A 27964-nucleotide genomic window follows, 5' to 3' on the forward strand; every position below is an offset into this window, starting at 1 on the left:
GTAATGTATGGTGATTAACATAACATAATAAAATAAAATTTAAAAAAATATAGCTCATTACCTTTCTACTTTATAAAATAGGAAAATACTTCCACATATGGTTGCTGTTAAGGTCTAAATGAGAAAATGCATATAAAGCACTCACCATACAGTAGGCACTCTCTAATTAGCTGAGAAGAAAACTTTCTTCTTGATCAAACATAAAATGAATAACTTTAAAACCTTAGAGATTTTTCATGTAAAAACAAGTAAATGCAATTTCTAAAGCAAATTACACATATTTCCTTATTTGCATAATCAGTGATTTATATATAGGAGGTTAACAACACCCAGCACAAATTTAGTTTTCAGGAATTGACCATTGCTTTATTAAGAGTATTAAGCCTTTTATTGAGTATCTTTAATTTAAAGCACTTTTTGAGTATGCCACATATTGAATAATTTGTAACAAAGTCATACCATAAAACTGATGTTTGAAATAACTAAATCATGGGGCGCCTGGGTGGCTCAGTCGGCTCAGGTCATGATCCTGGAGTCCCTGGATCGAGTCCCGCATCGGGCTCCCTGCTCGGCAGGGAGTCTGCTTCTCCCTCTGACCCTCCCCCCTCTCATGTGCTCTCTCTCTCTCTCTCAAATAAATAAATAAAATCTTTAAAAAAAAATAACTAAATCATGTCAAACATCAATTTAATAAATTAGGTACTTTATATAAGTGTACATTGGAATGTTCATGGAAGGGGATGCAGAGTTAAACCAGTGTTCATGCCAAATCCACCATGCATTCATATGTATTGAGCTATACATTTAAAAAATATTTTGTAATTAAAATATGTGTATCTTTTTTTTTGTTAGATAAATAACTGACATGTAATATTTACTAACTACTGAAAAAATAGCAAACCCTGCTTTGAATACCTAGACACCTTCTCATTGGCTGGCACCATCTGTGACAAATTCTGAACTGTACTGTTTACAGACACACAGCTGCAGCCTGAGTTGGCACCAAAACCAAGTATTGACACTGTGCTCTTTGCAGCCCTGGCCCTGTCTCATTCCTCTGGAAAGGAGGAGATGGGAGAAGAGTTTGCAAATGCAGGAGTGATGAGAATAATTGATAGTTTATGTCTCTTCTCTCTTAAAAAATAAACCCTCCCTCTGTCTTGAAACTCCTTTAGCTACCACCCTTTCTCGCCATCCACATTCATGGCTTCAAACACATAATTGGCTCCTAAATCCATATTTTTATTCTAGATTTCCCTCCTGAGCTCCATATCTGTAGTTGGGTGTTTAATGTCTATCTGATGCTTTAAGTTAGTTTGACACTCTACAGAATATTCATCTCCTAAATAATAAATGCTAACTGTGGGCAGCTCAGCAGTTTTGCACCTATTTTTAAATGCCAGATGACATCATGGAATGTTGCAAAGTCAAAGTGGTGAATTATCCCAGAAAAATTCATGGTGAGTGCCTGTTGAAGTAGTAGGATTAGCTGCTATTGCAGTGGTTAAACAGAGTATCAATTGAAGGAGAATAAAAGATGCCCACCAAGACGTTAAAGGCATTAGCACAGGAGTGAGTGAAGCACCGGGGATGAAGCATTTACTCAGTGTTCACTGCTATTTCCATCTGCATATGTGTTCTGAATAAACGTGGGAGGAAGTGGGAAACTTTTTCTTTAAATCAAAATGGCACGCATACATAGTATAGAAAGTCAGAGTTCTGCAAGGCTTATCACTAACAATGAACGCCATTTGCATTTCTCAGCACTCTCCACAGGCCACCACTTTCAATTCTTTAGTTATTTCTTCTGGTGTTTACCTCTATGTTTGTAAACAACATGCCTTACTTATTTTTCATTTTGAAAATTTTAGTTTTTAACGTACTAACTTCTTACTTTGGAAGAGAACTTAACCCCCACCTTAGCACTTACCCCTCCCATACACACTTCTCTCCCTTCCAGCGCAGATATACCACGGTTTTTGGTTAATCCAAATTGTGTGTCTACAGTATTCTAACGGTATATAATCAAAGTTTAGCAATGTAACATTCTAAGATTACATTTTCTTGTATAATTTTTTTTGTGCAGTAAAAAATTGCCTTACTTTTCAAATTTGCTTATTTTTTATAGACCTATTATTTCCTCATTCCCACCTTCCCCAGCAGAAGTGTAAATCTTCTTTCAGTAAATTTGTATGCATCAGGTAATCTGTTAACTTTCAATTTTATTTTTTCTTGGCAATATTCTTCTTGGAGTTTGCTATCCTCCTTTGGTCTGCCTTAGATATAGTTATCCTTGTATGATTTCCCTTCATTGCTATTTTGGAAATCCTTTTTCCTTGTTTTTGTATTAGATCCTTTATTTCCTGAATCCCATATTGTCCTCTTTCTTGGTTTATTATATCCTTTGGTGGAACACATCTTCCAGTACTTTCCTGTAAAAAAAATGTACAATAATTAATTTTTGAGACTTTACCTCTTTGAACATCTTTATTCTAACTCACACTGAAGTGACAGTTGGGCTACATACAGAATTATAGGTAGGAAATAATTTTCCTTCAGAAATCTGAAGCAGTACTCCTTTGTCTTCTAGCTCCAGTGTTGCTGTTGAGAAGTCTGATGCCTTGATCCTTTTTAAGTGACCTGTTTTTGTCATTGTTTTTTTCTTCTCTGGAAACTTAAGACTTTTGTTTATCTCCAGTGTTTTGAGATTTCATAATGATGTGCCTAGGAGGTGAGTCTTTTGCAAATAATTGTGTTGGGTACTTGGCAATTTCTTTCAACCTAGAAACTCATGTACTTCAGTTCTGGGGAATTTTCTTGTATTATTTCTTTAGTAATTTCTTCCCTTCCTTCCATTGCCTCTGTTTTCTTCCTTAGTCATATTTGTAAGTTAGGATTAATCTGACTGATTCTCTAAATTCCTTTTCTTTCTCTGTCTCTGCATGTGTGTGTGCATGCACGCATGTGTGTGTAAGTATGCATTTCTTTTTTCTTTCTCGGAGATAACCTCAACATTATTTTCCAAGTCTTCTTTTGAATTATTTATTTTGGCTCTCATATTTTTATTTCCAAGAGTTCCTTTCATCCCTCTTTTCAGAGTAGCTTTCCTACTTTCAGTCATGTTTTCTTTCTTAAGTAGTTGCTCTGATACAACCTTTCAAGAGTCTACAGTTTTCTTATATGGTAGGAAAGGATTGCCCAGCTGTGCTGGCAGAGAAAAGCACCTCGAAGTCTAAGTATTATTTACATGGAATTTCAAACAGATCCCTTGTTTTCAATCCTAAGCATAGGCATTCCTTTAAAAGTATTTGGTGCCTCCAGTTTCTGAGCCTTTCTAGAGTTCCAGTGCATGAACTCTTTGGCTCTCAGCCATCTACCTTCCATATGTACTTGGTTTTCTACTTTTTTGAATCTATTGTCAGTGACCTTTTGTCCATCTGCTTTTTAGTCTCCAAAATTTTGTTGATAACTATTTTGTTATCTTCTAATTCTCTTTGCCTTGAGAGTTTTCTTTTTCTTGTTTATTGTCATTTTAGTGTGGGTTTGGAAGGGAGTGAAGGTAACTATATGTTCTCAATCCCCTATCTTTATTAGAATGGTTCTCTATGCAGGATTTTTGTGTGTGTTGCCAGCTTTCTCGGAGCTGGTTGTGCTACCAAAAGAAACCAATCGAACTTGATATATACCATATTTCCTTGATTCTAATTTATCATTGATTATGAAGTGCTATTGATTTAATATCAAATTCTGATAAAAAAGCAACACTATATTAAATGTATACATTGATTTTAAGATACATAAGTTTCAGAAACCATCAAATGTGAATCATACAGTAGATTCATATGACCCAGTAATATGCTGGGTATTCATTTTCTCTAAAAGAGGCCTCGGGTTCTAAAAATGGATTTATGATTTCAATTTTTGTGGCTGGGATTTATTAGATTTAGAATTAATAACTTTCTTCTCTGTACTTTCTTCCTTGGATATGGTTCTATTTTATTTTCCGTGCTCATATGTAGCTGTATTCATCGTTTTTCTCTTACCATTACCCCATCCCCTACTAAGTTATGACCTCCTCAAGTGCAAGTTCTTGGGGGGTTTAACAATGCATGGCCCATTTTGGCACTTGGTAGTTGCTTTGCAAATGTTGGTTGAACCAAACTAAAATAACTTGAAGGTGAAATGATACCCAGTGAAACGCTAAAATAATCAGAGTATACTTTCCTTTTCTATTATTGCAATCAGGCTCTATTTTATGGATATTGAATATTCAGGAAAAGGAAACTGACATTTATTGAACAATGATCATTTGCCACATATTTTCAAATACATTATCCTATTTACTCAGTAAAATAGGGTCCAGTCTGAAAAGCATGGGAAACATTTTTTATGAATCCATGATTTGTTTGGGCTTTAGGTTAAAACATGATCATAATCTAGAATCTTCCTTGTTTTATTCTACTGATTTTAAATATTATTTAATAATTTTCTACTCATTAGGGAATTATTAACATTTTAAGCCATGATGATGTATGCCTGTGTTAAATATATTAAGGTGAAATTGATCCCTTCTCAGGGGAACTTGGTGGTTATTCACAGCCTTCATTTCAATAAGAGAAGGCTGTTCTTTCCTAAGTTACCTACTTTGGTTTTCCATTCAACCACTGAAACAAAACATTAAAAGTATTATATAAGTGATGCTGTGACATACCGTTAGTAAAGGTGAAAATAACCAATCAGGGAAGAAAGAGTGTGAAGGAAGATCCAATCACAATATAAAAGGATTCACTGAAGAATTCTTATAAACTGGGAGCTTTTAGGACTTGTTTACATTTCATTAAGAACTTGTCATAGAGATTGAGGAGCTGAGAACTTAATGAGAGTCACTACCAAATAAGGGTAGTAAAAATAGAAATAAACCTTCTCTGATGTAATGCAGTAACTTAAAAAGAAGACCTTAATGTATTTAAAATCAGCTGTGAAACAATAATTCATGTTGGAGCTTACTTTTGTATTATCTGTGAAGTTTGTTAAGTAAATACTGTGAAGATTTTTTAGTGCCTAAGAAATACCAGTTTTAATCAGATGTTTTAGATATATCAGTTTACTTACAAACTATTGATATACTAATTAAAAATAATCCTTAAATCATCATTCAAATAACTTCCTCCAAGGGCTTTCTAAGCAAAATAAATTAAATTTGGCCAGAAAATAGGTTTCATTTGTATCTTTCGCCATGGATTAATTATACAAGTCTAAACTGACACCTGTCTCAGGTACTTAAGCAGAAGCTTAACTAAAAGGCTGTATTTAGCATAGCGTTTAGGCAGAGGGAGGTAGAGTAGAAAGAGCACTGCACTGATAATCTGTGGACAGGAATTCTAGCCCTAACTGTTCCTATAACAAGCTGACTGAAGTTGTACAAATTACTTTACCTCCCTAGACCTCAGTTTTCATATCGTAAATTAAGAGATTTAGAGTCTATCAGAGTTGATTTGAGTTGGGGGAAGGGAGACAAATGGACTCCTTGGAGAAACTGCTATTCCCTGCCCAGAAAAATACTTTTATGCACGCACACACCATACATATGCAGGCAGATATGTGCACAATTTAGTACATAATTTCAGAGGGTTACTGTGAGGATTAAATGAAATAATGAATATAAAGTGCATTAAGTAGGTATTTAAAAATGTTATACCCCTTTTCTTCCCCACACTGGGAGGGTTCTTTAGCTTTTAAGCTTTGATAAAAGCCACAGAAAAAGGTTTTTCAAGTCTCTTTTGAGGAAAAAAAGATTTTAAAGTATACAACTATCAAATTGCATGAGATATTCCACTTTTTATAAGAAGCCATTTCTTTCAACAGTTACTAGGGTTTGTTTTTTAGAGGAGGGGGTGGCAATCTGTCATCAAAGTGTTGACAAGTGAAATCTGACAAGGTTGAGGTGGTATAGCTGGAGGCCACTTCAAATTTTTTCACTGTCTTTTCTATTTGAAGAGAAAGGATTTCTATCTTTTTTCATTCTTGCTCACTTTGCAGCAGTCTTTGATTTATATGCTTTTTAAAACAGTAAATCTAAATTGACAAATTATTTCAGCAGTTAGCATTGGTTTAGATAAGAGCATTTCGGTGTTCTCTTGTCTTTAACTCAGCTCTTTAGGAATTATTCCTGAAATTCAGTTTATTCGCTCCTCAAAGTCCCATTTCTTCCTATCCAAGTATAGCATAAAACTATATTTATGGAATTATAATCTCAAATTAATTATCATGATTACATTGCCAGCATTTCTATTTTTCTTGTGTTTTCATTGCTGTGATTGAAATACATCCTAAAGGGAAGAATTAAGTCCACATGCATAGATAAAAAAGACGGGTACATATGGTAGAGGTGGTGGTAGGCAAAGATTATTGTTGTTATTATTTGCTTATGCAAGCATACTTTTTTTCCCCTAAAATGCCATTTTTTCCCTAAAATGCCATTTTTCCCCTAAAAAGCCATTGCAATTATTTTGCAAGGTCATGGAAAAATGTACTTCAACTAGATACAAGTCTCTTTGGAATAATGGAAATTGTGTGCAGCAAAATATTCAAAATGAGCATCAGCAAACAAGATGTTTGTATTAACAGGAACCTAGAAAATGGCTATGCAAAGGTCAACACCGATCTTTAAATATTAGTGAAATTTAATTTGTTGCATGTAATGAGTAGAAAGAAAAGGAAACAGGCCACAATAAAGAAGCCATTGAAAAATTAAATGTCAAAACTGCATACAGTATGGAAAATGTTAAACTGACAAAAATCTATTTAACTAGATGCATTAAACAATTTAAACAATGCCCTAGAGAAATATTTTCCAAATTTAAGTAGAACAGGAGATTTGTAAAGATTTTTGCCACAATTTATTTTGGGAAAGTGAAGGGACTCCTACTTTTCTTTCTAGGCATAGAATTTCCTCTAACCTCTTTTAGTAAGAATGATGCACAGTTTTTCCTGGAACATAGGAATCTGTTGCCTTTTGCTTCATCTAGAAATAGCATCATCTGACCAATTGTGAGCAGCTGTGAAGAACCACCTCTGGCCAAGGCATTTTGCACAGCAAGAGCTGAGCGGAGTTCAAAAAGCTTTCTGTTAGGTTATGCCCAATTTTTAAAACAACGTGAATCCTATATTCTCTTATTTTCTTCAGGTATAAAGTTGATGAAAAAATTTTAAAAAGGGCTAAATTTTTCCAATTTACATAATGAAGGATTAATATTATTAATATACAAAAAAAGGGATAAAGAATTCAGTAGAAAGATGGACAAAGATAGGAACAAGTAATTTATAAAAGAAACAAAATTGCTTAAAAGTACATGAAAAGGTGTTTGAGCTCTATAATAAATGGAAAAATGAAACGGAAAACTACAGGAATCCAATTTTCACCTAGAAAATTGGCAAAAATGTAAAACTTTGATAATTCCCCGTGTTACTGAGGATACAGGGAAAAAGTCATGTTATTGGTAGAAATGTAAGTTGGCACAGTCATCTTGGAGGCCAATTTGGCATTATCTATCAAAATGTAAGGTGTGCATGTATGTTTTCAAGGTATTATTTATAAGGCAAAAAGTAGAAACAGAGTGTATATTAAGTAAGTGGTTAAGTAAATTATGATCACTATCCAGTGGAACATCTTGCAGCTATTGGAAAACAAGGAAGTAAATCTGTGTATGCTGACAGATAACATCCATGCTGTGGTGTTCAGTGAAAAAAGGAAAGTGGAGAGGGCAGCTGGGAGAAGAACAGAGTCATTTTAACATCAAATATTTCCATATTTGCATTTTTTAAACCAATAAGCATGTATTAGTATTGTGATTTTAAAAAACCCAAGAAGAAACAAAAGACCAGACATTGTCTAGTGGATTTACAAGTTTCTCTCTTCATTTTTTGTACACTTTTAGATTGTATAGGTTGTCTTAGAAATAAGGACATCATAGACCGTGTCTTTAACACATTGCTTTGTGCTTTTGTATTTTGCCTTTACCATATAATTGCTTAGTGTTATTTATTAAATCTGAAATTTCATAGTTAAAGTATTACCTTTTAGCATTTATTGAATACTTGTAGTGGGTGCTTATTGGGAAATAAGTATGTCCTGAATATTTATACTTAACATTTAGGTTGAAAAGTTGTTCTAGACTTCTGAACTGATCAAATCTTTATATACTATGAAATAACATGTATGATATAATATAGAAAAGATCTCGATACATTAAAAATAATAATTTGAAGGTAAATGACACTAAGGGAGCTAGAACATTTATGTGATAACTGCTGTTTGAATAAAATTAAAGGATAAAATTTTCAGTATTATAGGCAATTACTTATGCAATACCAACTAATAATGCTCAGTCCTTTTCATCTTCAAAGCATTATACAGCATTAATTAATCCTTACAACATTGTTATAAATGTAGGTCAATATCATTATCCCTATTTTTGTAAGTGGGGAAATTGAGGCAGAGAGATTGAATGGTTTGGGGTAAGTTTGTCATAGCTAGGTCAGAATTGAGGCAGTTTTGGCTCACAGCCTAGCATTCAGAGCAGTAGAACCATACCTTCTTTAGAAGACTTAATCTGTGTGTCCTTCATAAAACATTACTTCTCATTAAACTATATTGAGGTCATGTCTACATTGAAATTCAGAAACAAGTTTGATCATCACTATATAACCATTTTAAAAAAACGCATAATGCCGTTTTTTTCTCCCCTGGTTTTCCTGACACTGTGTTGTCTTTTTTTTTTTGACACTATACTGCCTTAATCTCTTTTTCATTGTTTTCTTGTTGGAGAATTACCAAAATATCTATCCTTGACTTTTTCTTTTGGGATCTTATTCAGTGGTTTTTAATTTTCTATTCAGAAAATCCCAAGATGCTTTTGGTACAGTCTAGGTCCCTTTTCTGTATTTCTAGCTACCAGCTAGACATTTCTACCCATATCTACTTTTACCTTAAATTCCCACTGTGTCAAAAATTTGCCTACATTGGCAAAACTTCCTCCTTTTCTAGACTAACCTGTTTCTGTATATGTTTTATTCCAACTCCTGTTCTTGAAACTAGAATAAACAAGGTAGGGAAAGGTCTAAGGGGTTTTTGTGAACTGGGTATGGCTAAGAAAAATGATAGTTGTGAGTCCTTCATCAGAGTGACGAAGCTGAATCACAGTCTAAGGAAGAAGAAGAGCCAGAGTTATAAACTGAGGGGCAAGGGAAAAGTAAAATAGGAGACCAAGTAACCATGTCAGTGGCTGGGAGGATTGAGGTTTATGGATTGAGTAGTTAAGGCAGTCGTGAGCAGAATATACTGGCACATGTGTTAGAGACATGCCTGTTCAGTGGAGCCATGTTCAAGGCAAGGGTCACTATCTGAGCAGTAACCAGATCCCCATTCCTTGGTGGTTACTCCAGACTCTTCCTTCTTTCTCACTTCTACAATTCATTAGTCCCCATATGCTGTTGATTCTTTCTTCAAAAGATGACTTGAATGTTCTTTTATTTACATTCCAATTGCTACCATCCCATTTCAAGTTCTTGTTACCGAATATTAATGTTACCTGTCAGGTCACTTGTATCCTATTCCTCTATTCCTCCAATATTCCCACCTACCAGTTAATCTTCCAGCAACAATTCTGATCTGTTGATTACTTTTTCTAAAATCCCTTACCAGATCAGAAACTTGTCACTCTTCCTCATTAGTTACCTAGCAGGTGTAAAGTCCTGATGGCTAAGTATGGCATTCAGACTTCCTTAGTGTGGCCCTGATTTCTCTCTTCTATTTGTGCACCAACGCAGTTGCTTATTATTTCTCCAATAAGCCTTGCAACTTATGCTTTTGTATATTATTCCCTCATTTTTAGCTCTCACCCTCTCTCAAAATCTAATAATCCTTAAATGCCCTTCTACTTTATAAGAACATTTCTTTATTATCAAACTAGAGCCTCTACTGAGCACCCCTGGCCCTTTGTTTAGCACTTACCACAAACCTCATATTTTTTGTGGTTATTTTATCTGTTACACTGGATTATAGCTGTTTGATAGTAGAGACCCTACTTTGTAAGTCTTCGTATCTAGGACTCACAGTAAAATGTCATACACCTAAGGTGCTCAAAATATTGGTAATATTTAATTAATATAATTTAATTGATAATTAATATAATATCATAAGACTCTCTGAGGTACTAATGACCTGGTGTTTCTAACACTCTAGTCTTTTTTGCTGTGGGTTCAATCCAAGCTTGAGGTCTTTTTATTTTGAGACTCCTGTCCTTTTACACAAATTTTATCACCGCTTAATTGTTTAGTTTAGTGTTGAATATTTTAAAATATTTTTAAATATTAAATTAAATATTAAATATTTTTTAAAATCTTAATTTCTGATAATGTGACATTGATTGTGTTCATGTATATGCTTAACAGGTATTAGTATAATTCTGTTATTGACAAAAGATTATGGGGGGATACATTGTATTTTATGTAATTTGAAAATGACCTATTGATGACTAAAACACCTAATACAATTAAATCAGTGGTTTATCTTAAATTTATGCTATTTAGTTGTCTTTATTTTTGTACATTTTGAATTGGTGAATAGATTCCTCAGAAAGTCTATTGGTAATAAATAACAAGTGTATGCTCTAGGATTATGCCCAAGAAAGATTCCCTTAGGCTCTCTGAGGTATTGTGCTGATACACATTTATTTTAAATGCCTTGTTGGCACCTGGTGTCATTTATCTTTGTTAAACCACAGCAATATCTTCTGTTTGTTAATTCTTTCCTTTCCCATCATATTTTACATTAGGGTTTTTATTTGCCCTCAAGCTTCCTTCCCAAAACAGTCAAAATAGCTGACTTAAGAAACCACAGAAGACATGTATTTTGCAGATTTATTTAGTGGCAAGAAATCTGTACCTCTAAAACATAGTTTTTATTTTTCAAAAGAAAATTATCAAAAGCAAAACAGGTTACAGCATCTTAGCACAACTGTTTTTATTTTGCATGTTACTTAAAATTTAGTCTGTATGGTAACAGTTATTCTTAAGGCAAATAAATATTAATTTTTTCTTGTGTAACCTGTTTTGGGGGGAAGGCTTTAAACCTTTTAAAAATGTAAGTAAAAAGAAGGCCCTCTAGGATCCTCTCATCTCTGTCCTCAAAATTTGGGCTATCATACATTCTGCCCCCTACAGGAGCAATCATCCAGATTTATGTCAAGATTAATTTAAATCATGCTTCTTATTCTCTTATGGAGACTGGAAGTTTAGATTCAGAATGGCCTTCTGATACATCTGGGACTGTCACCAACTACCTTACAAAATTAAAGTAAATAGAAAATTGTAAAAGTTTAAGAGTTATTTTAAAATAAAAAATATGGGCATTTGGTTGTTGTTTAAGTTTTTCCTCCTGTTGTTCTTTTCATTTGGATAATTCTTTGCTATATTTTCCATTCATTCATTCATTCTTTCATATTTCCCCTTAAATGGCTACTTTTGTTCTAGTTCTAAATTGTGCATTGGGTTTTATTCCTAGAGAAATGCACAAGGACACTGAGTAAGGGCAGCATTTCTCAGCTAACTTTTTTAGGCACTCCCTATTTCTCTACCCTTTTAATCCCTGCTCACACTCTGATCCCACAATGCAAAATCCAGCATTCTTCTGAAATTCTTTTCTTTCCTCCTTCAAAACAACCATTTATGCACTAATACAATATTTGAATAATACGAGCTCAGTCTTGACTATTTCCTCCAGGCAGATTTTTCAAACAAGGAAATAACCAGCATTCTTTTTAACTAGTGGTATTCTTGAGTAAGATGCAAGATTTAAAGGTCTGCATCTTTAAAAAAAAAAACCTGCACAGTGTAAAGATGGCAAAATATCTTGAGGACTAAAAAGGATATTGCCTTGGTCTCCTCTCACCATGCCCATCTAGTTATTATTTTAGATTTTTATAAAGTTGTTTTATTTACTCCATTAATTCTCTTCAGTTTTATATGGTCGTACTAGCAGATATTTAAAGTTCAGGGGAAAAGAAGGATGAATAACCCACATTTGACTATTTTTGGCCAGCCTGCTATAGCATGACTCCCGCAAAACCTCCTCCTTAATTATATATATTTTGGGGAGTCGGCAGGAGTTGTCACATGTGCTCATAAACAAGTACAATCACTTACTAATGGACATTGGCTATTTTCTTCTCACTTGCCTCACCTACTACTTGCTAGGCTTGCTCCATCAACTGATTATTACTGATATTTCTCCAGGTTTTATGGATTACTTCTTGGCCACCATGTCTACTTTTGCTGAGTGTGGATCCATTTTGTCTGGATACCACCACTCTTGCTGAGTATGTTAATCTAAAGGGCTGCCAGTCCTGCTTACTTTCTGCTGGGTATCATCCCCTACAACCACTTCATTACTCTTACACCAAATGTTCCCTATGGGGGCCACAAAGAGGTCCTTTATAAAGCAAAATGTCTCTCTCCCCCTTTTGTCTGTATTTTTTTTTATTAAAGATTTTATTTATTTGATAGAGAGCACAAGCAGGGGGAGGGGCAGAGGCAGAGGGAGAGGGAGAAGCAGGCTCCCTGCTGATCAGGGAGCCCGGCTCAACACAGCGGTCCCAGGGCTCGATCCCAGGACCTGGGATCATGCCCTGAGCCTAAGGCAGACACTTAACTGACTGAGTCACCCAGCTCCCCGTCCTGTATTTTTTAATGGGGAACTGGAGCAGTGTTGTTTGTATATCAGAGCATTTTGAGAAATAGGGCATTTTTCTCAGTCTTTGCACTCCCTTGGTGCTGAGCTGGAAGACAAGTCCAGATAATAGACTCAAACCTGTACTATTCTCAGGATTTCTCTTTATGTCCAAATACAAAGGGTTGTGGCCTTTGCACTTGACATTTGAAGCTGTCCATGGACCTCATTTTGCTTGTTTTTCCCCAAACTCTGTAATTTCTGAGTACTTTAGGACTTTCAGACTTAGTAAAAATATGGGCAGCGGATCTATTGGTTTTCAGGTTAAAAGCATTCCTACTTCTTAGAAATAGCCAATGTGGGGATGCCTTGGTCGGTTAAGCATCTGCCTTTGGCTCAGGTCATGATCCCAGGGTCCTGGGATTGAGTCCCACATCGGGCTCCTTGCTCAGTGGGAAGTCTGCTTCTCCCTTTGTCTGCCACTCCCCCTGCTTGTGCTCTCTCCCTCTCTCTCTCTGACAAATAAATAAATAGAATCTTTAAAAAAAAAATAACCAGTGTGGATTACAAGGAAAATTATTCTTTGCTCTCCATTTCTGTTATCAGGGGAAAGTTGACAAATTCTTTATTATTGAATGGACTTAAATGGAAAAACAGAGTTTCAAGTGCAGTCTGCTTTTGATATATAAGTAAAGGTGTGGCCCTTTTGGCTTTAACTATAAAATTATTTTCACATTTAATTTGCATAATAAACGTTTTTTTTATTTAGCTACTAACAACTAAACTTCAGCCTTGTCTTTGCCCACATTGTCATAAATTCTAATTATTGGTGTCTGAGTAAACACTAAATTGAAGAATGCGAATTTTTATTTTCTAGTGTAGTCTAAAAGTTGTGACTTCTGTTGTTCAATATCAGAGGAAATATGCTCCTGTTTCATCACATCCTCTCTCTGTTCCCAGTGAAATATTAGTCCATTTGCATGTACTAATTCAAATACTTTCTCTTGTATAGAAACTAGATGTTTTACCTTCATAAAATCCCTATTGTACTTTGTACTTATTCTTTTATTCATTTACCTTGTGAAATTACTATCTAAGATGAGTAATTGTGTGTAATACACTTCTTGTGTTTTTTCCAGATAAATTTGCATAATGCTAGAGATATTGAGTAATAGCAGTAGCAGCAACAACAATGGTAACAATAAATTAATTGAATAAAAGTGCCCTCAAAATAGTCCTGAGGTAGGTACTTTATTATACCCATTTTATATCTGGGGGGACCTTAGAGAAATAAGTTAGTTGTCCAAGTTAGCTAGTAAACTGAGAATTTAGAATAAGAAACCAGGCGGTTAGAGTCTAGAACCTATACATTAAGCTTACTAAATGCAAGTAAATATTTATTTATTTGTTTTATTTATATATAAAGTTATAATACTTATTATTTATTTATTTATTGTTTCTTTAAACAAACATTCCAGGCCTCACCCATCCAAATGAGAAGGGTGCATTTTACATATCCTAATACAGTAAGTATTTTGGTTTTTAAAAAAGTATAACCCTAAAGTAATAATCCCAAAATAAGCCTCATAAAACTAACTGAAAGCAATTCCAAAAAATATGGCTTTGGAAATACTTTGAGTAATAGCAGCATCACTAGAATCACTCCCAAGGAGACAACTGTGAGATAATGCCCAATTGAATTGAAAAACTTGTAATTAGCTTAGTATCACTTTTTCTCTACTGCCTGCCGATAAGGAACGTCATCCTCTTTCACAGTGCTGAGGTCCACTAGCTCTTCTGCCCCATACCTGTATACAGTGGCAGCCAGCTTCTGGTGACAGCAGGATAGATCTGGGGACTGACGGGTCCTTTGTTTTATCGCTACCCTTTTAAGGCACTTTAGTTCAAGGAAGAGAGTGAACTCAGATCAATCCAAATATCTCTATTATTTTTTTTTAAAGGTTTTATTTATTTGACAGAGAGAGACACAGCAAGAGAGGGAACACAAGCAGGGGGAGTGGGAGAGGGAGAAGCAGACTTCCTGCGGAGCAGGGAGCCCGATGCGGGCTCGATCAGGACCCTGGGACCATGACCTGAGCCGAAGGCAGATGCTTAATGACTGAGCCACCCAGGCGCCCCATCTCTATGATTTTTATAGGCTGTTTCCTTGTTACCCATTTTCAGCTTCATTTTTCTATCACTTTCTACCATGCTTTTTAATCTACTTCCTTGCTTGGCATATGCCATCCTTTTACTCACCTTACTACTTGTTCTCCCTCTCACACCTCTAGATAGCCCAATATTCGAGAGTGCTCTGGTTTCAAGCACAGTCTGCTTATATTCAAAGCCTGCCTCAACTACCTGCTGGCTATGTGGCTTCTCAGTGCCTCAGTTTCCTCATTATAGGAGTAATGATGGTACTACTTCAAAGGGTAGCTCTGAGAATTAAATGAGTTAATACATATAAAATGTTTAGAACAATGCTTGTAATGAGGTCAGTACTTAGCAAGTATTGCTGTTGCCTGTTATCATCATCGTTTTCTTTATCATCGTTTAACTGGTGAAATCCTATGCTTCTTTCAGGTCCTGCTAACATTTCACAACTTCTCTGTAGCTTTCTCAGAGCCCCACTGTTCCAGGCAGGCTTGGCTCTTCTTCCATGCTGCCACATTGTTCACTCTGCCATTTCAGTATTGGCACACTGCATCTTGTTATTTGAACACGCATCTCTTTCTTGATTATTGTAAATACAGTGACATCAAATGTAACGGTGAAGGAAGGAAGGAAGAAGTGTGTACTACGTCTAAAATTATTTTGTGGGGTGCCTGGGTGGCTCAGTAATTAGGCATCTGCCTTCGGCTCAGGTCATGATCCCAGGGTCCTGGGATTGAGCCCTGCATCGGGCTCCCCGCTCGGCGGGAGTCTGGCTTCTCCCTCTCCCACTCCCCATGCTTGTGTTCCCTCTCTCTCTGTCAAATAAATAAATAAGATCTTTAAAAATAAAATTATTTTGGGTTATCACCCATATGAATAGTATGGGAAATATTTTTAGTCACTCCTAATATTAAAGAAGCTGGGGGCTTTTTCTTCTGTCTAAAGATGTCATAAAATATTTTTCAAGCTTTCTTTGTTATTCAGAAGTTTATTGGAAAGAGCAATTTTTTTATTATCTCTATAAAGAAAGTATCAGTAGTTTACATATTTCTTTTTTTTTTTTAAAGATTTTATTTATTTATTTGAGAGAGAGAGAATGAGAGACAGAGAGCATGAGAGGGAGGAGGGTCAGAGGGAGAAGCAGACTCCCTGGCGAGCAGGGAGCCCGATGCGGGACTCGATCCCGGGACTCCAGGATCATGACCTGAGCCGAAGGCAGTCGCTTAACCAACTGAGCCACCCAGGCGCCCAGTTTACATATTTCTAATATATAGTGAACTATTCATATAGTATAGTACTACATGTATTTCTAAGCAAACATTTGGAAGTTATAAAATATTTGTAAAATGTTGACATTTTTTTCTGATTCATATTGGCCTTTCTCCAATTAGTCCAAATTAATGACGTACTGCTTCATGAAAAAGTATCAGTAATATCCATCACTAGCCCCTGATATTAAAACTGGGAGGAAATACTCAATGAACTGTTTTTGTTATCTTGTTTTTTCCATCTTAATGTATTTAGAGTAGAATATCTGAATCTATCATGACATGCAGATTAACAAACTTTTCTGAATGCTAATGTGGTTTTACACAGTTTACCTTTAAGTAAATGTTTCTTATAATAGTAATTTACCTTGCAAATTCCATTTTAATTAGCTTGTTTGTATGTGGGAGATCATAAATATTTGCTTTGTATATTAAAAATACACCACAAAATGTGTTTGTACTTAATAATTACCTAACAGATGTTTCCTTTTCTTAAAATGTTTTAAAAATGCTTAAATACTAAATAATTCTAAATATACTCAGAGCCTTAAAAATCAAACAAGTTACTGAAAATTCAAATACATATATTCTTCTTACCACATTTCTCAGTGAGATGGCATACTACATTTAGGAAGAGTGTATTTTTCTTTTTCTAGAGTTTATTTCTGGATGGTTAACCAAGGATATGTTAAAATATGTTTATTCTAATGGACGCCATATCTCAAATATGAGTAGTGTCAAATGATTGTTATTTTTCTAAGGGATCTGGTTTTATTGACAATAATTGGCATCTCTTTTTAACTATTTTTGAAACAGGACAGAGATTTCTTCTGCCATCAGATGTCTTTCTGCTTGACTGAACTGCACCTGTGGTCTTTGAAGAATACCTTACACATTGGGGGTAAGTGAGCTCTGGGTTAATTTCAGTATTTTTCAAATATAAGTTATAATGTTATAAGTAAGTACTAGCAAAGGTTAGAGCCTGGATTCTCTAGCTAGAATTGCATTATTTTCTTATACTTAATGAAAAACTGGTTAATGAAAAATAATTCTTTTTAGTTACTCTGAAAAAGTTATTTTTTTCAACTTGAGTTAGATTTTCTGTTATGAAATTAATTTTATTGGCCTAATATTAGTTTCCTTTTAGGATACATACATGTTCAGGTTTTTCCTGGGATTGTTCATAACGACTGATATATATTCATAAATATTTGCAGGCTAGCTAATGGTAAGGGTATTTCTATTCGATATTAAGATAATATTTCAAACATACAGCTAAGATGTACAATTAATTATGTTTATATTCTTTCATTTCACATTTTGGAGGACAGGAGTAACGTAAGTATGTTTTAATGATGCTTATTAGTATTTTAGCATAAAGTATGTATTGTTAGGAAATAACTGTTAAAATATCTTCTCCTCTTTGATTATCCAAAACAACTCTAGTATTTAGAAGGAGAGTTTTATTTATATGCCTTTAGCATCATTACTAAGAAGATGGTTTGCCTTGCAAATGTAATTATAATTTCACTAAGTTTACTTTGCTTAAAATGTGCTAAGGATAGAATTTCCAGTTAAACAAGGGAGATTTAAAAACACATTCGCTTCCTCCCCAAATTCTTCTAAAATGAGAATAAATGAATTAAAGAAGGCATAAACCCACAAGGACTAAGAGAATAGGAGAGGAGACAATTGCAATTGCGCAATTTTTGGAAGATGGAAGGGATGGAGGAATTAGCAAAACTTAAAAATCTGAATATCAAATGTCTACAGAAGAGAATTCCAAAGACAGCCACTCTGTGTCTCAGAATTCCAGAAAGGTACAGAAATTTGAGAAGCCAGATACTGCAGAAGGATGGGGATTCATTCAGTATGAGGGTGACAACAAAAGGACTTGAAATTTTGCTTATGAAGTGGTGAGACACCTCTCATACATGTGGAAGTATTTAATTAGAGAGGCTCTAAACTTGGAGACATCAGCCTCAGGAAAAGAAGACAGGGGAAAGGTACTGAAGTGAAAATAGTGATGAAGTGAAAACCTACGTACTGATGGGTGAAGTCCTCTTAATCCCGCTTGATTCTGAAATGTGTCACAGCCAGTTGTGTACTTTCCAAGAAAGAAGGAGTTTGAGGGCCTGGAGCAACTGCATGACCCCAAAGAGAAGACCTATTGACATTGACATTTGAGGGGGTCCTCCAGTGAAACACCCTGGTCCCTGGCTGATCAGTGAAGCCCACCAGTTGGCAAGCCCTCTTCATGTACACAGAGCTTTTAATCAGTTTTCTAGTGCCTCATTTTTAAATATGAAGAGCAAGCAAGAAACAAAATACAGAAGTTTCAGAAAACACTGGAAAGTGATTCTGACCTCTTGGAAATTAAAAATAGCAGAAAAAGATTTTAAACTCAAAAGAGCAACAACAAAAGAATTCTCTCCAAAAATAGAAGAGAGAAAAAAAAAAAAAAAAACCACAGGAAGAAATTCAGCTTATTTCACTGCTAGTGAAAGTATAAATTGGTGCAACCACTTTAGGAAACAATTTGACATTATCTAGTATAGTGGGAGCTATATGTCACCTATTGACCAGTAATTCCACTCCTGGGTATATACTCTAGCAAAAGCCCTGACACTTGTGCACCAGGAGACACGTACCAAAATGTTCATAATAGTACTGTTCATGACGCAGGCAACTAGAAACAACCCAGCAGGAGAATGGATAAATACATTTATGCGGGGCGCCTGGGTGGCTCAGTCGTTAAGCGTCTGCCTTCGGCTCAGGTCATGATCCCAGGGTCCTGGGATCGAGTCCCACATCAGGCTCCCTGCTCGGCGGGAAGCCTGCTTCTCCCTCTCCCACTCCCCCTGCTTGTGTTCCTGCTCTCGCTATCTCTCTCTCTGTCAAATAAATAAATGAAATCTTTAAAAAAAAAAATACATTTATGCAACAGAGAAAGTGAATGCGTTATAGCTGTATGCAACAGCATCAGTGAATGTCAAGAATATAATATTGGGCAAAAAAAAAAAAGTAAGTTGCAAAAGAGTACAAATAGTATGATTGCATTTAGAGGAAGTTCAAAAACAATAGATAGAAAATCTGATAGAAAAAAGTGAAATGAATGCTGTGACAAAAGATAAGATTAATAAACAGGAGCGATAAGAATAGTAGAGTCTCAACATAGGAATACTACACTCAATTACTAATTCTGGGAAAAGCAGCGAAGAGGAAGCAAAGAAATTATCAAAGAAATATTACTAGAAATTTTCCTAGAACTAAGAAAATGAGTTTATAGGTTGAAAAGTCCTGTAAGTACTGAACACAATGAATGGAAGAAGACATATATGAAGGCACATCAGCGTGAAATTTCAGAACACTGAGCATAAAGAAAAAATCCAGAGATCTTATAGCAAAAAAAAGAACAAATGGATCACATACAAAGGGTTGGAACTCAGATTGTCCTTGGCCTTTTTAACACTGATAGTGGACACTATGAAGCAATGGAATGATGTCTTCAAAATTCAGAGAGAAATTATTTCCAACTTAGTATTCTCTCCCCAGCCAGTCAGTTAGTTGTCAGAAGACATTTTCAGCTTTGTAAATACTCACCAAATTTACCTTCCTTTTCTCATTAAACTACCAGAGCATATGTGTCTTGCCAAAAAAGGGAATTAATCCAAGACAGAAGGCACATCTGTCTAGTCAGGAAAATAGACAGTATCTGTGCATCAGTCCTAGAAGTTGGGCAGTCCAGAATAGTACTGGATCATGAGGCTCTAGGGGAGATGTTGCCAATGAAAAAATTATACTGATTAGTCATTGAAATGTGAGAGTATATTGGAGATTAATTAGTGTTAACATTCTTTAAAAAGCTTTTATTTATTTGAGAGAGAGAGAGAGAGCACCAGCAGGGGGGAGGGGTAGAGGGAGAGGGAGAAGCAGACTCCCTGCTGAGCAGGGAGCCCGATGTGGGGCTCTATCCCAGGATCTTAGGATCATGACCTGAGCCTAAGGCAGATGCTTAACCGACTGAGCCACCCAGGCACCTGTGTTAACATTCTTTTAAAGCAAATAAAAAACAAGGCAATTTTTAACATCAGGGAAGTTGTATAAAAAAAGGAAATGCAATCATATAGTGTACCTACCCCATGCTTCGGTTGTGAATAGTGTTTATGTATTCATTAATATTGTAAGCACTGATTTAACCAAAAATTGTGCTCTAATTATATTGGGAGGATGGGGAGAAGTGTAAGTCAAGTGTCTGTAGGTAGGGAGGGGTACACAGTGGTAAAAGATAACTGAATTCTCAATTTCCATAGTGGATAGGCAATAGATAATATCTACAACTGAAGAATCAAGAAATATTAGAGTGAGAAAACTATTTATAAATATGGAGGAATATACAGAAGAAACAGCTCATAGTTGAAAATAGTTCTCTCTAAGGAGGAGAGGGCTAGAACATATACAGTGTGGCAGTGTTGCTTATGTTGAAAGACTTGAGCAGTATACCTGAACTTTTTAAAGCCCTGCCATGTTTGAATTACATATTTTAAAAAGATAGGAAGCCAAAAATAGCAATCTTTTTATACCCCCAAAGACATTGGTAATATCATAATTAATGATATTTTTCTACAAAGCTCAAAGCGGTATCAATGCAAATATTCTTTAAAAAGAAGTATGTGGGGCGCCTGACTGGCTCAGTCAGTAGAGCATGTGACTCTTGATCTCGGGGTTGTAAGTTTGAGCCCCACATTGGATGTAGAGATTACTTAAAAATAAAATCTTAAAAAAATTATATGTCCCAATTAGTGGCATGATGAATAGAATGGAACTTTAATAAGTACACAGGATTGACTCTTTTGAAAAACTCTATTTGAAAAGTTAATTATATGGGACACCTGGCTGGCTCAGTTGGTGGAGCATGTGACTCTTGATTTTGGGGTTGTGATTTTGAGCCCCATGTTGGGTGTAGAGATTATGTAAATAAATCAATAAATCTTTAAAATAATAAAAATAAAAATTATAGCTATAATACATTTTTTTTTCAAGTTTCATGTTTCAGTTTGAGAAAGTTTGGAGCAGTCAGTCACTAGGGGGCAGCCTGTACTGCTTCCACTACTTGAGAAACAGTTGTATCCTTTTGTTAGTAACTAGAATTATTTTGCATGGAGGGAAACAACTATTACTTCAAAGAAAAAGATATTTCACTATTTACAGATACGAATAAAATGGGCACGATTATTTGGTTTTCCTGTAATTCAATTGCAAGGACAGAGTTCTTGGTTAAATCACTCTCAACATCTGGGAAGCCTTGCTTTTGCTTTTGTACCCCCAGAAGAGCACCTGAATTTGAATGGGTTTTGAAGGTTTTTTGAGTCTAAACAAGCTTCAGATAACTTAACCATACGTATGTTTCCTCTAATTTTCTCTTCCTCTCCTGCAAATTTCCCCCAAGCACCATACTAGCTTCCAGCTAAGCTGGAGAAAAGAAAGCAATAGCTCAGAAACAGGGCTAATTTCATTTGGCATTGCTTAGTGGCAGTTCCTTTTGTTAGCCCCCACCCCCACCCCGTGAAAAATATCAGAGGAAGTGTGAAAGAAAAAAGTTGGTCTTCCTTGATTTGTTTTTTTTTTTTTTTTACTACTCCTTTCCTCATGCCCTTGTAGTTTTGTGTAAATCTTTTTAGATTAGATTGATAAACCTTCCAGTTCCTGCATATCCCTAGAATAGATGAACTCATGTCCAGATACTTTTGAACTTATTAATTTATAGTAACATAAAAAGATTGTTTCTGTCCTCGCCTACCTGCCCCCTAACCCCAGTCCTGCTGTATCATATAATACGGTTTGGTTTCTTATTCTCCAGAACTTTTTACCATAATCTAATGTTATTTCTTCTTTTCCATAGATAGAGACATAGGGATCTACCAGTATTATGACAAGAAAGACCCACCAGGTAAACTGTCTATTCTACTCAACTAATTTTTATAAATGAAATATTCTAAACTATAAAATACTATTAAAAACTCTTTTTTTGAGCTTTAAATTCTAAAGTTAAAAAAAGTCATTTCAGTTCTTTAGAAAAATACTGAGGTTGAAATCTGTTCTATATAAAATAAAGCAATATCGAGAAAATACTGTAGAAGAACATGAAAATTTTCATTTTACTGCCGATCCAACCGATAACTGGACAGTCTATTCACGTTTATCTATCAGTGTCCCAGTAGAGGGCATTGTTAATGCGTGGGTCCCACTGTTGCTGGCCTCCTGGATCCTTACCTGATATCTGAAATAGGCATTTCTGAGTGAATGATCAATTTTCTTTATCTGATTAATCCTGTTAATCCCAGAAGTTTCATGATGGGCCAAAAGGTCTTTCTAGCTAGTTACTTCCTGTTTTGGTCTGTTGAAGTGGGGCTTGTGTGGGCATCCTGTGTGCTTAGCTTGGTGGTTAATAGGCTAACTTCATGATTCTGATGACAGACTGAAGCAGCTTCTGTTCTAGACTCCATTGCCGTTTTTCTTTTCCCTATCTGATGAGATTGTGAGCTCAGGATATTGGCCCACCTGTTGTGCTGTGTAAGCCTTTTTACTACAAATTTAGGAAATACGTCTATGAAATGAAAACATCCACATTATGGCATTTTTTTTCCAACTGCCTTTAAAAAATTTAGCATAATTTGTTAGTCTCAGCAATGTGATAATATACATTATATGTGTGCATTTAAAATACAAAGTATTTTAATTAAAATAATTTCCACTTTTTTTTTCTTCTTTCCTTCTTTCTCCTGCCATAGTATCAGTGACAGAGCATGGTAACTTAGAAGAAAAGCAGAAGCTGGCAGAATGTAAGCTTACTTTATACTTTTGTGTAATTATTATAAAACTGGAACTTGAATATCCCTGAAGATTCAGTCTTAAAAAATATTTTAAGCTGTGCTCGCTTCGGCAGCACATATACTAAAAATATTTTAAGCTTTCTGCACAAATATCTTAAAATTATAAATTCCCACTGTTTAGGTATATAAACATATGAGTGAGAATTATATGTGGTAGGCATTTCTAATTTAGACCATTGAAATCTCTATCCAGTTTTGATAAGATATATGCCTGTGTAAACATAAACTTTCTTAATGAACCATATTTATATCATTTAATATATTTAAAATAAGTGTGTCATACTTAAATTCTGATAACATTTTGTTACACACACCATGCCTAAATTGTTTATATGTTTTACCCATTTTAAGAAAATAAAATTTGTAAAAAAAAAAAAAAAGAAATTTGTAATGATTAGTATTAGCATTTTATTCTTTCTAGTCTTTTCTGTTCTCAGATATATAGATATGATAATATGGCTACAATGAAAGATGGCTTTAATGATTGGAAATTAAATATAATTTAACTTTTATTTGGAATACAGGTGGAGCTGAAAGTCCTACTTTTTCCCTTGTTTTAAATGGGCAAGGTGACATTTAATTTTTTTCAATGCTGTATTAGTAACTACAATATAAATTTAAAAATTTGCATATATGCTGTATACATCATACATTATGCTTATAGAATGAAATTAATTTGCTGAAATAAGATAAATAGTAATTCTACTATAAAATTTAAATGTCTGTATATACTATGAGTACGCACACAGGATATACACACATACATACAACTCTTTTTTTAGAATTATTATTTAGAATTCAAAGATGAATTTTCGTGATGAAATAGATATGGTTAAATGAATTTAAAATTTTGTTCTTTTACATAAAACTATTTTTAGTTTGTCTTAGGCTAATATTGAGATTTTACTAAATAATTTTATCTTTTAATTAAATGCATTTAAAACAAAACAAAGGCTTATCATTATTGAATTGTGTACATTTTAAAGAGGATCATTTTAAATAAAGTTTTAATAGGTGATGCTTCCTTTTAAATTTATGTTCTGTGCATCATATTTTGTGTTTTATTTCTTTCCTCAGTATATCCAGTCACTTGTAGGAATTTTCAGGTCTGAGAGGGTTACTTGCAGAATTTGGAATTTCTTTTGGATTGAACTTTTAATTATTTATATGAGAAAGTTAATTCTCTGGTAAAGAGTTGGTCATTTACAACTAGGTACTAGATTCACAAGACTAGAAAACTTTCCCAGGGATTCTCTGAGCCGTGTTGGTTGTCATTATAAAATTATGATCACCAAGGTTGTTTTGTGGTAAAAATCCTGTTCCTATGACAAAGCCTTTCAAAAGGCTGTTATTTGATGATGGAAATGAAGCCCACTTCCTCTCAATTAAGGAGGTGTTTTATTTTAATCCTCCTAAGGCACACTGCTAAGCAGAGTTTCCTTTTTAAATCTTGTTTAACTAACTGTAGTACATATTTCATTTGCCAGCACGAGATTATCCGTGGACACTCAAAAATAGACGCCCAGAAAAACTTCGAGACTCACTCAAGGAGTTGGAGGTATCTTTCCAAAAGTTTCAAAAATGGCAACAAACAAATCTGTTTTAGAACATCTTTCAACAGTTTTAATTTTCATAAAGGATCAACTCTCCTGGTGATGATAGCTTTGCTTTTGTCTAGTGAGGAGTTCCAACACAGTTGCAGCTTTGTGTGGCATGCTGATCTTTTTTTTTTTTTTTTGCGCTTGCAAATCAGAAGCACTCTGATAACAACAATGTGTATAGCCAACTGCACTCTCTCTTTTTCTGTTTCCTTCAGGAATTGATGCAAAACAGTCACTGTGTGCTGAGCAAATGGAAGAACAAATATGTCTGTCAGGTAAAATGGTTTGACATACTTTTGCAGTGTTTAACCAATGGAGCTGAAAACTATGCAGTAATTGGTATTCTTGTGTTTATGATAGATAATGGACAAAAACTTTTTAGGAGTGGATATTTCATAGTTTGAATTCTAGTCATTCTAGAACTAACATTAGACAGATTGACACACCCACCAGGCTGCCTCATTAATCAATATAGTTGTACTGACACTGTGAACGCTAATAAAAATGGTATTTTTTGTTTAGATTTGTCTGAATGTTGTATTAGATGTTTCCTGGCATAGATTTAATCATATTTTTGAGTGAAGATAAAAGCACAGGACAGAAGGTTTTTTGGCATATTACTCTAATAAGCATTTGTGAGTACCATGCTTATGGAAACCAGCAAGCAGACTGGAGTTAGACCTAACATAAGACATTTGCTCTTATTTTTTGAACCCTTTAAGTTGTGCTGTTTAATACAATAGCCACCAGTCACCTGTGGTTATTTAAAAATAAATTTAAACTAATCAAAATTAAAGAAAGTTAAAAATTCAGTTCCTCGGTTGTGCTACCCACATTTTAAGTGCTCAATAGCCACATGTTGTCATATATAGATAAAGAACATTTCCATCACAGAAAGTTCTGTTAGCACAGTTAGGACGTAGACAGCATGAGCTACATGTTGAATGGGTCTAGATTCAGGACATAATAATTAGTGACCATTGATCAGAAAATAATGGACAAATGCCTTAGCTTTGTTTATAGGCTTAAGAAATACTAGTTGCCTAGAAAAATCTTGTTTGTGATTAAAAGAATCAGTCATATTCTACTCATATGTGTAATTGAAGTTACATTAGTACTACTAATAATTATAACTGTTTTATGGAATTGAATATCCTATATGAATTTAAATTCCTACTTGTTTATAATGTGATTTATTTTAGGTCTAACTATTCTTGTTTGAAGTTTAGGCCTATGGCTCTATCCATAAATCTATAACATTGAATTTGTAGTTATTATGAGCATATCTTAATTGAGTATTTGAATATAGACTATCATTTTAATGGACTCTAGTTTTTCCTCATTTTTTGTTTAAACTAGCCTACTTTTATTCATGAAGGTAACTAGTTACCTCCTCAAATGGCATAAATCATTTTTTTCCAGAGACTGTTTGCAAGGCTGAATTAATATTATTAGCAGCATAATACTTTCTAAATTTGACTTAGGATTCTATCCAAAAGAATGAAATTATTTAAAAATTCATAATTTGTTTTTATTAAAGTTTTAATCAAACTTTAAAACTTTAATACAAAATATGCTCCAGGAAGTTTTAAACTTAGTACAACTCATTGTACTTCTCAATGCAATTACTCACCTTAAAAGCAAGCTCAAAATAATTTGACTGGAGGGCAAGCCTACTACCCATAGTAAGAGATCTGTCTTGTGGCCTCCACCCTTACCATTGCACAGGGTAAGTTGGAACATGTCAGGCATCTTAAAATATGCAGTGAAGCATCCCAGTATGCAATCCTTTTTATTTTTTTTAATTTTAATTTTTTAAAAAAGATTTTATTTATTTGACAGAGAAAAAGCGCACAGCACAGGTAGGGGGAGAGGCAGAGGGAGAGGGAGAAGTAGGCTCCCTGCTCAGCAGGGAGCCCAACCAGGGGCTCAATCCCAGGACTCCGAGATCATGACCTGAGCTGAAGGCAGACACTTAACCGACTGAGCCACCCAGGCACCCATAGGCAATCCTTTATAAATAGATGTTATTGCATTTTAATTTTTAAGCAAGTTTGTATGTATTTGTATATAGGGGGAATAAGGAGGAGGACGTCCCTCATTATTAAATTACTTCAATGCAGAAAAGGAATTTTCATGATAGAATATATATAAAATTACTTCTGTAATTTATAGCAAACCAACAACAGTGGTTTCTTAGGCTTTTGTACCAATGAGTCGCTTTTAATATTTCCAGTGAAGTGTATTTTTCTGTATGTTCTGTCATATTTTGTGCTTTATTTGTGTGATTGATAAGTTATTCCTAAAATACACCTTTTACTACCAGCACATTCTTAATGTGATGGTATATTTTAATAAGATAACTTGACTTCCACCCTGCCCATCCTGATTAGTCCCCATATCTTTAGGGCCTTTGAAAGACTTCCTAACATTATTTATCCACTTCCTCAATTTCTAAACAAGACTGTGAGCTAAGTCTTCTAAAAATATGTGTGTATGTGCATTATCCTAAAGATCTCTAATATCATAGTAAATTAAAAATTTGGTGCTCAAACTAAATTTTTAAAAGGATCCCCTTAACATTTTGTTAGTTACAAAAGAAGTACTCCCCAAGTTACTCAAGGGTCCTCCTTTTGTGAGGTGTGGTGGCTCCTCCATAATACAGGCTTAAATTTCTTTTTTTTTTTTTTTTAAGATTTTATTTATTTATTTGACAGAGAGAGACACAGTGAGAGAGGGAACACAAGCAGGGGGAGTGGGAGAGAGAGAAGCAGGCTTCCCGCAGAGCAGGGAGCCTGATCCGGGGCTCAATCCCAGGACCCTGGGATCATGACCTGAGCCAAAGGCAGACGCTTAACGACTAAGCCACCCAGGCGCCCCCAGGCTTAAATTTCTATTAGTAGTTTTTCCCATATATTTAGCCCTAAAATGGTGACAACTGACCACAACATACTCTTAAAAAGGGGATGAAATTAAAGTTCCTCAGTACCTTGGTGCCAACATAGTTGAACTCTCAGTCTTTGATTATGGCCACTCCTCAACTAATGTAAATCTTTTACCCCCCAAAATGGCAAATTTAAGACTTACGGAACTTATCTTGGTTGTCTTCTTTTTAAGGGATCGTTATTTCTTCAAAAGGTCTAACTGTTTGGAAATCAGCGGGACAACTACAGAGACAAAGGATTTCAGAGGATACATTTTGAGCTTAGGTTTTTCCCTCTGTTGAATAATGAGATTTTATAGGTTGTCATCATAACCAACGCTTAGTTCATGTTGTTGATCCAATGACCTATAAATTGTACCATTTAAAAATAATTCCCT

The 27964-nt window shown here is 34.8% G+C and overlaps 1 protein-coding gene across 1 annotated transcript in view; it reads left to right on the top strand.

The window, feature by feature from the left end:
- Positions 1 to 16971: 16971 nt before the first annotated feature.
- The window catches only part of LOC110588787 (WD repeat containing planar cell polarity effector), a 341481-nt gene continuing 330488 nt past the window's right edge, over positions 16972 to 27964 (top strand). Inside the window, exons 1-5 of the mRNA XM_021699173.1 lie at positions 16972 to 17050; positions 22052 to 22099; positions 22941 to 22991; positions 24530 to 24600; positions 24859 to 24918. Coding sequence (XP_021554848.1) covers positions 16990 to 17050; positions 22052 to 22099; positions 22941 to 22991; positions 24530 to 24600; positions 24859 to 24918 — 291 coding nt within the window. The 5' untranslated portion in view covers positions 16972 to 16989. The remainder of the gene's footprint in view (positions 17051 to 22051; positions 22100 to 22940; positions 22992 to 24529; positions 24601 to 24858; positions 24919 to 27964) is intronic.

The sequence above is a fragment of the Neomonachus schauinslandi genome, chromosome 10, assembly GCF_002201575.2.
Source record: "Neomonachus schauinslandi chromosome 10, ASM220157v2, whole genome shotgun sequence".
In the NCBI taxonomy this organism is placed as follows: domain Eukaryota; kingdom Metazoa; phylum Chordata; class Mammalia; order Carnivora; family Phocidae; genus Neomonachus; species Neomonachus schauinslandi.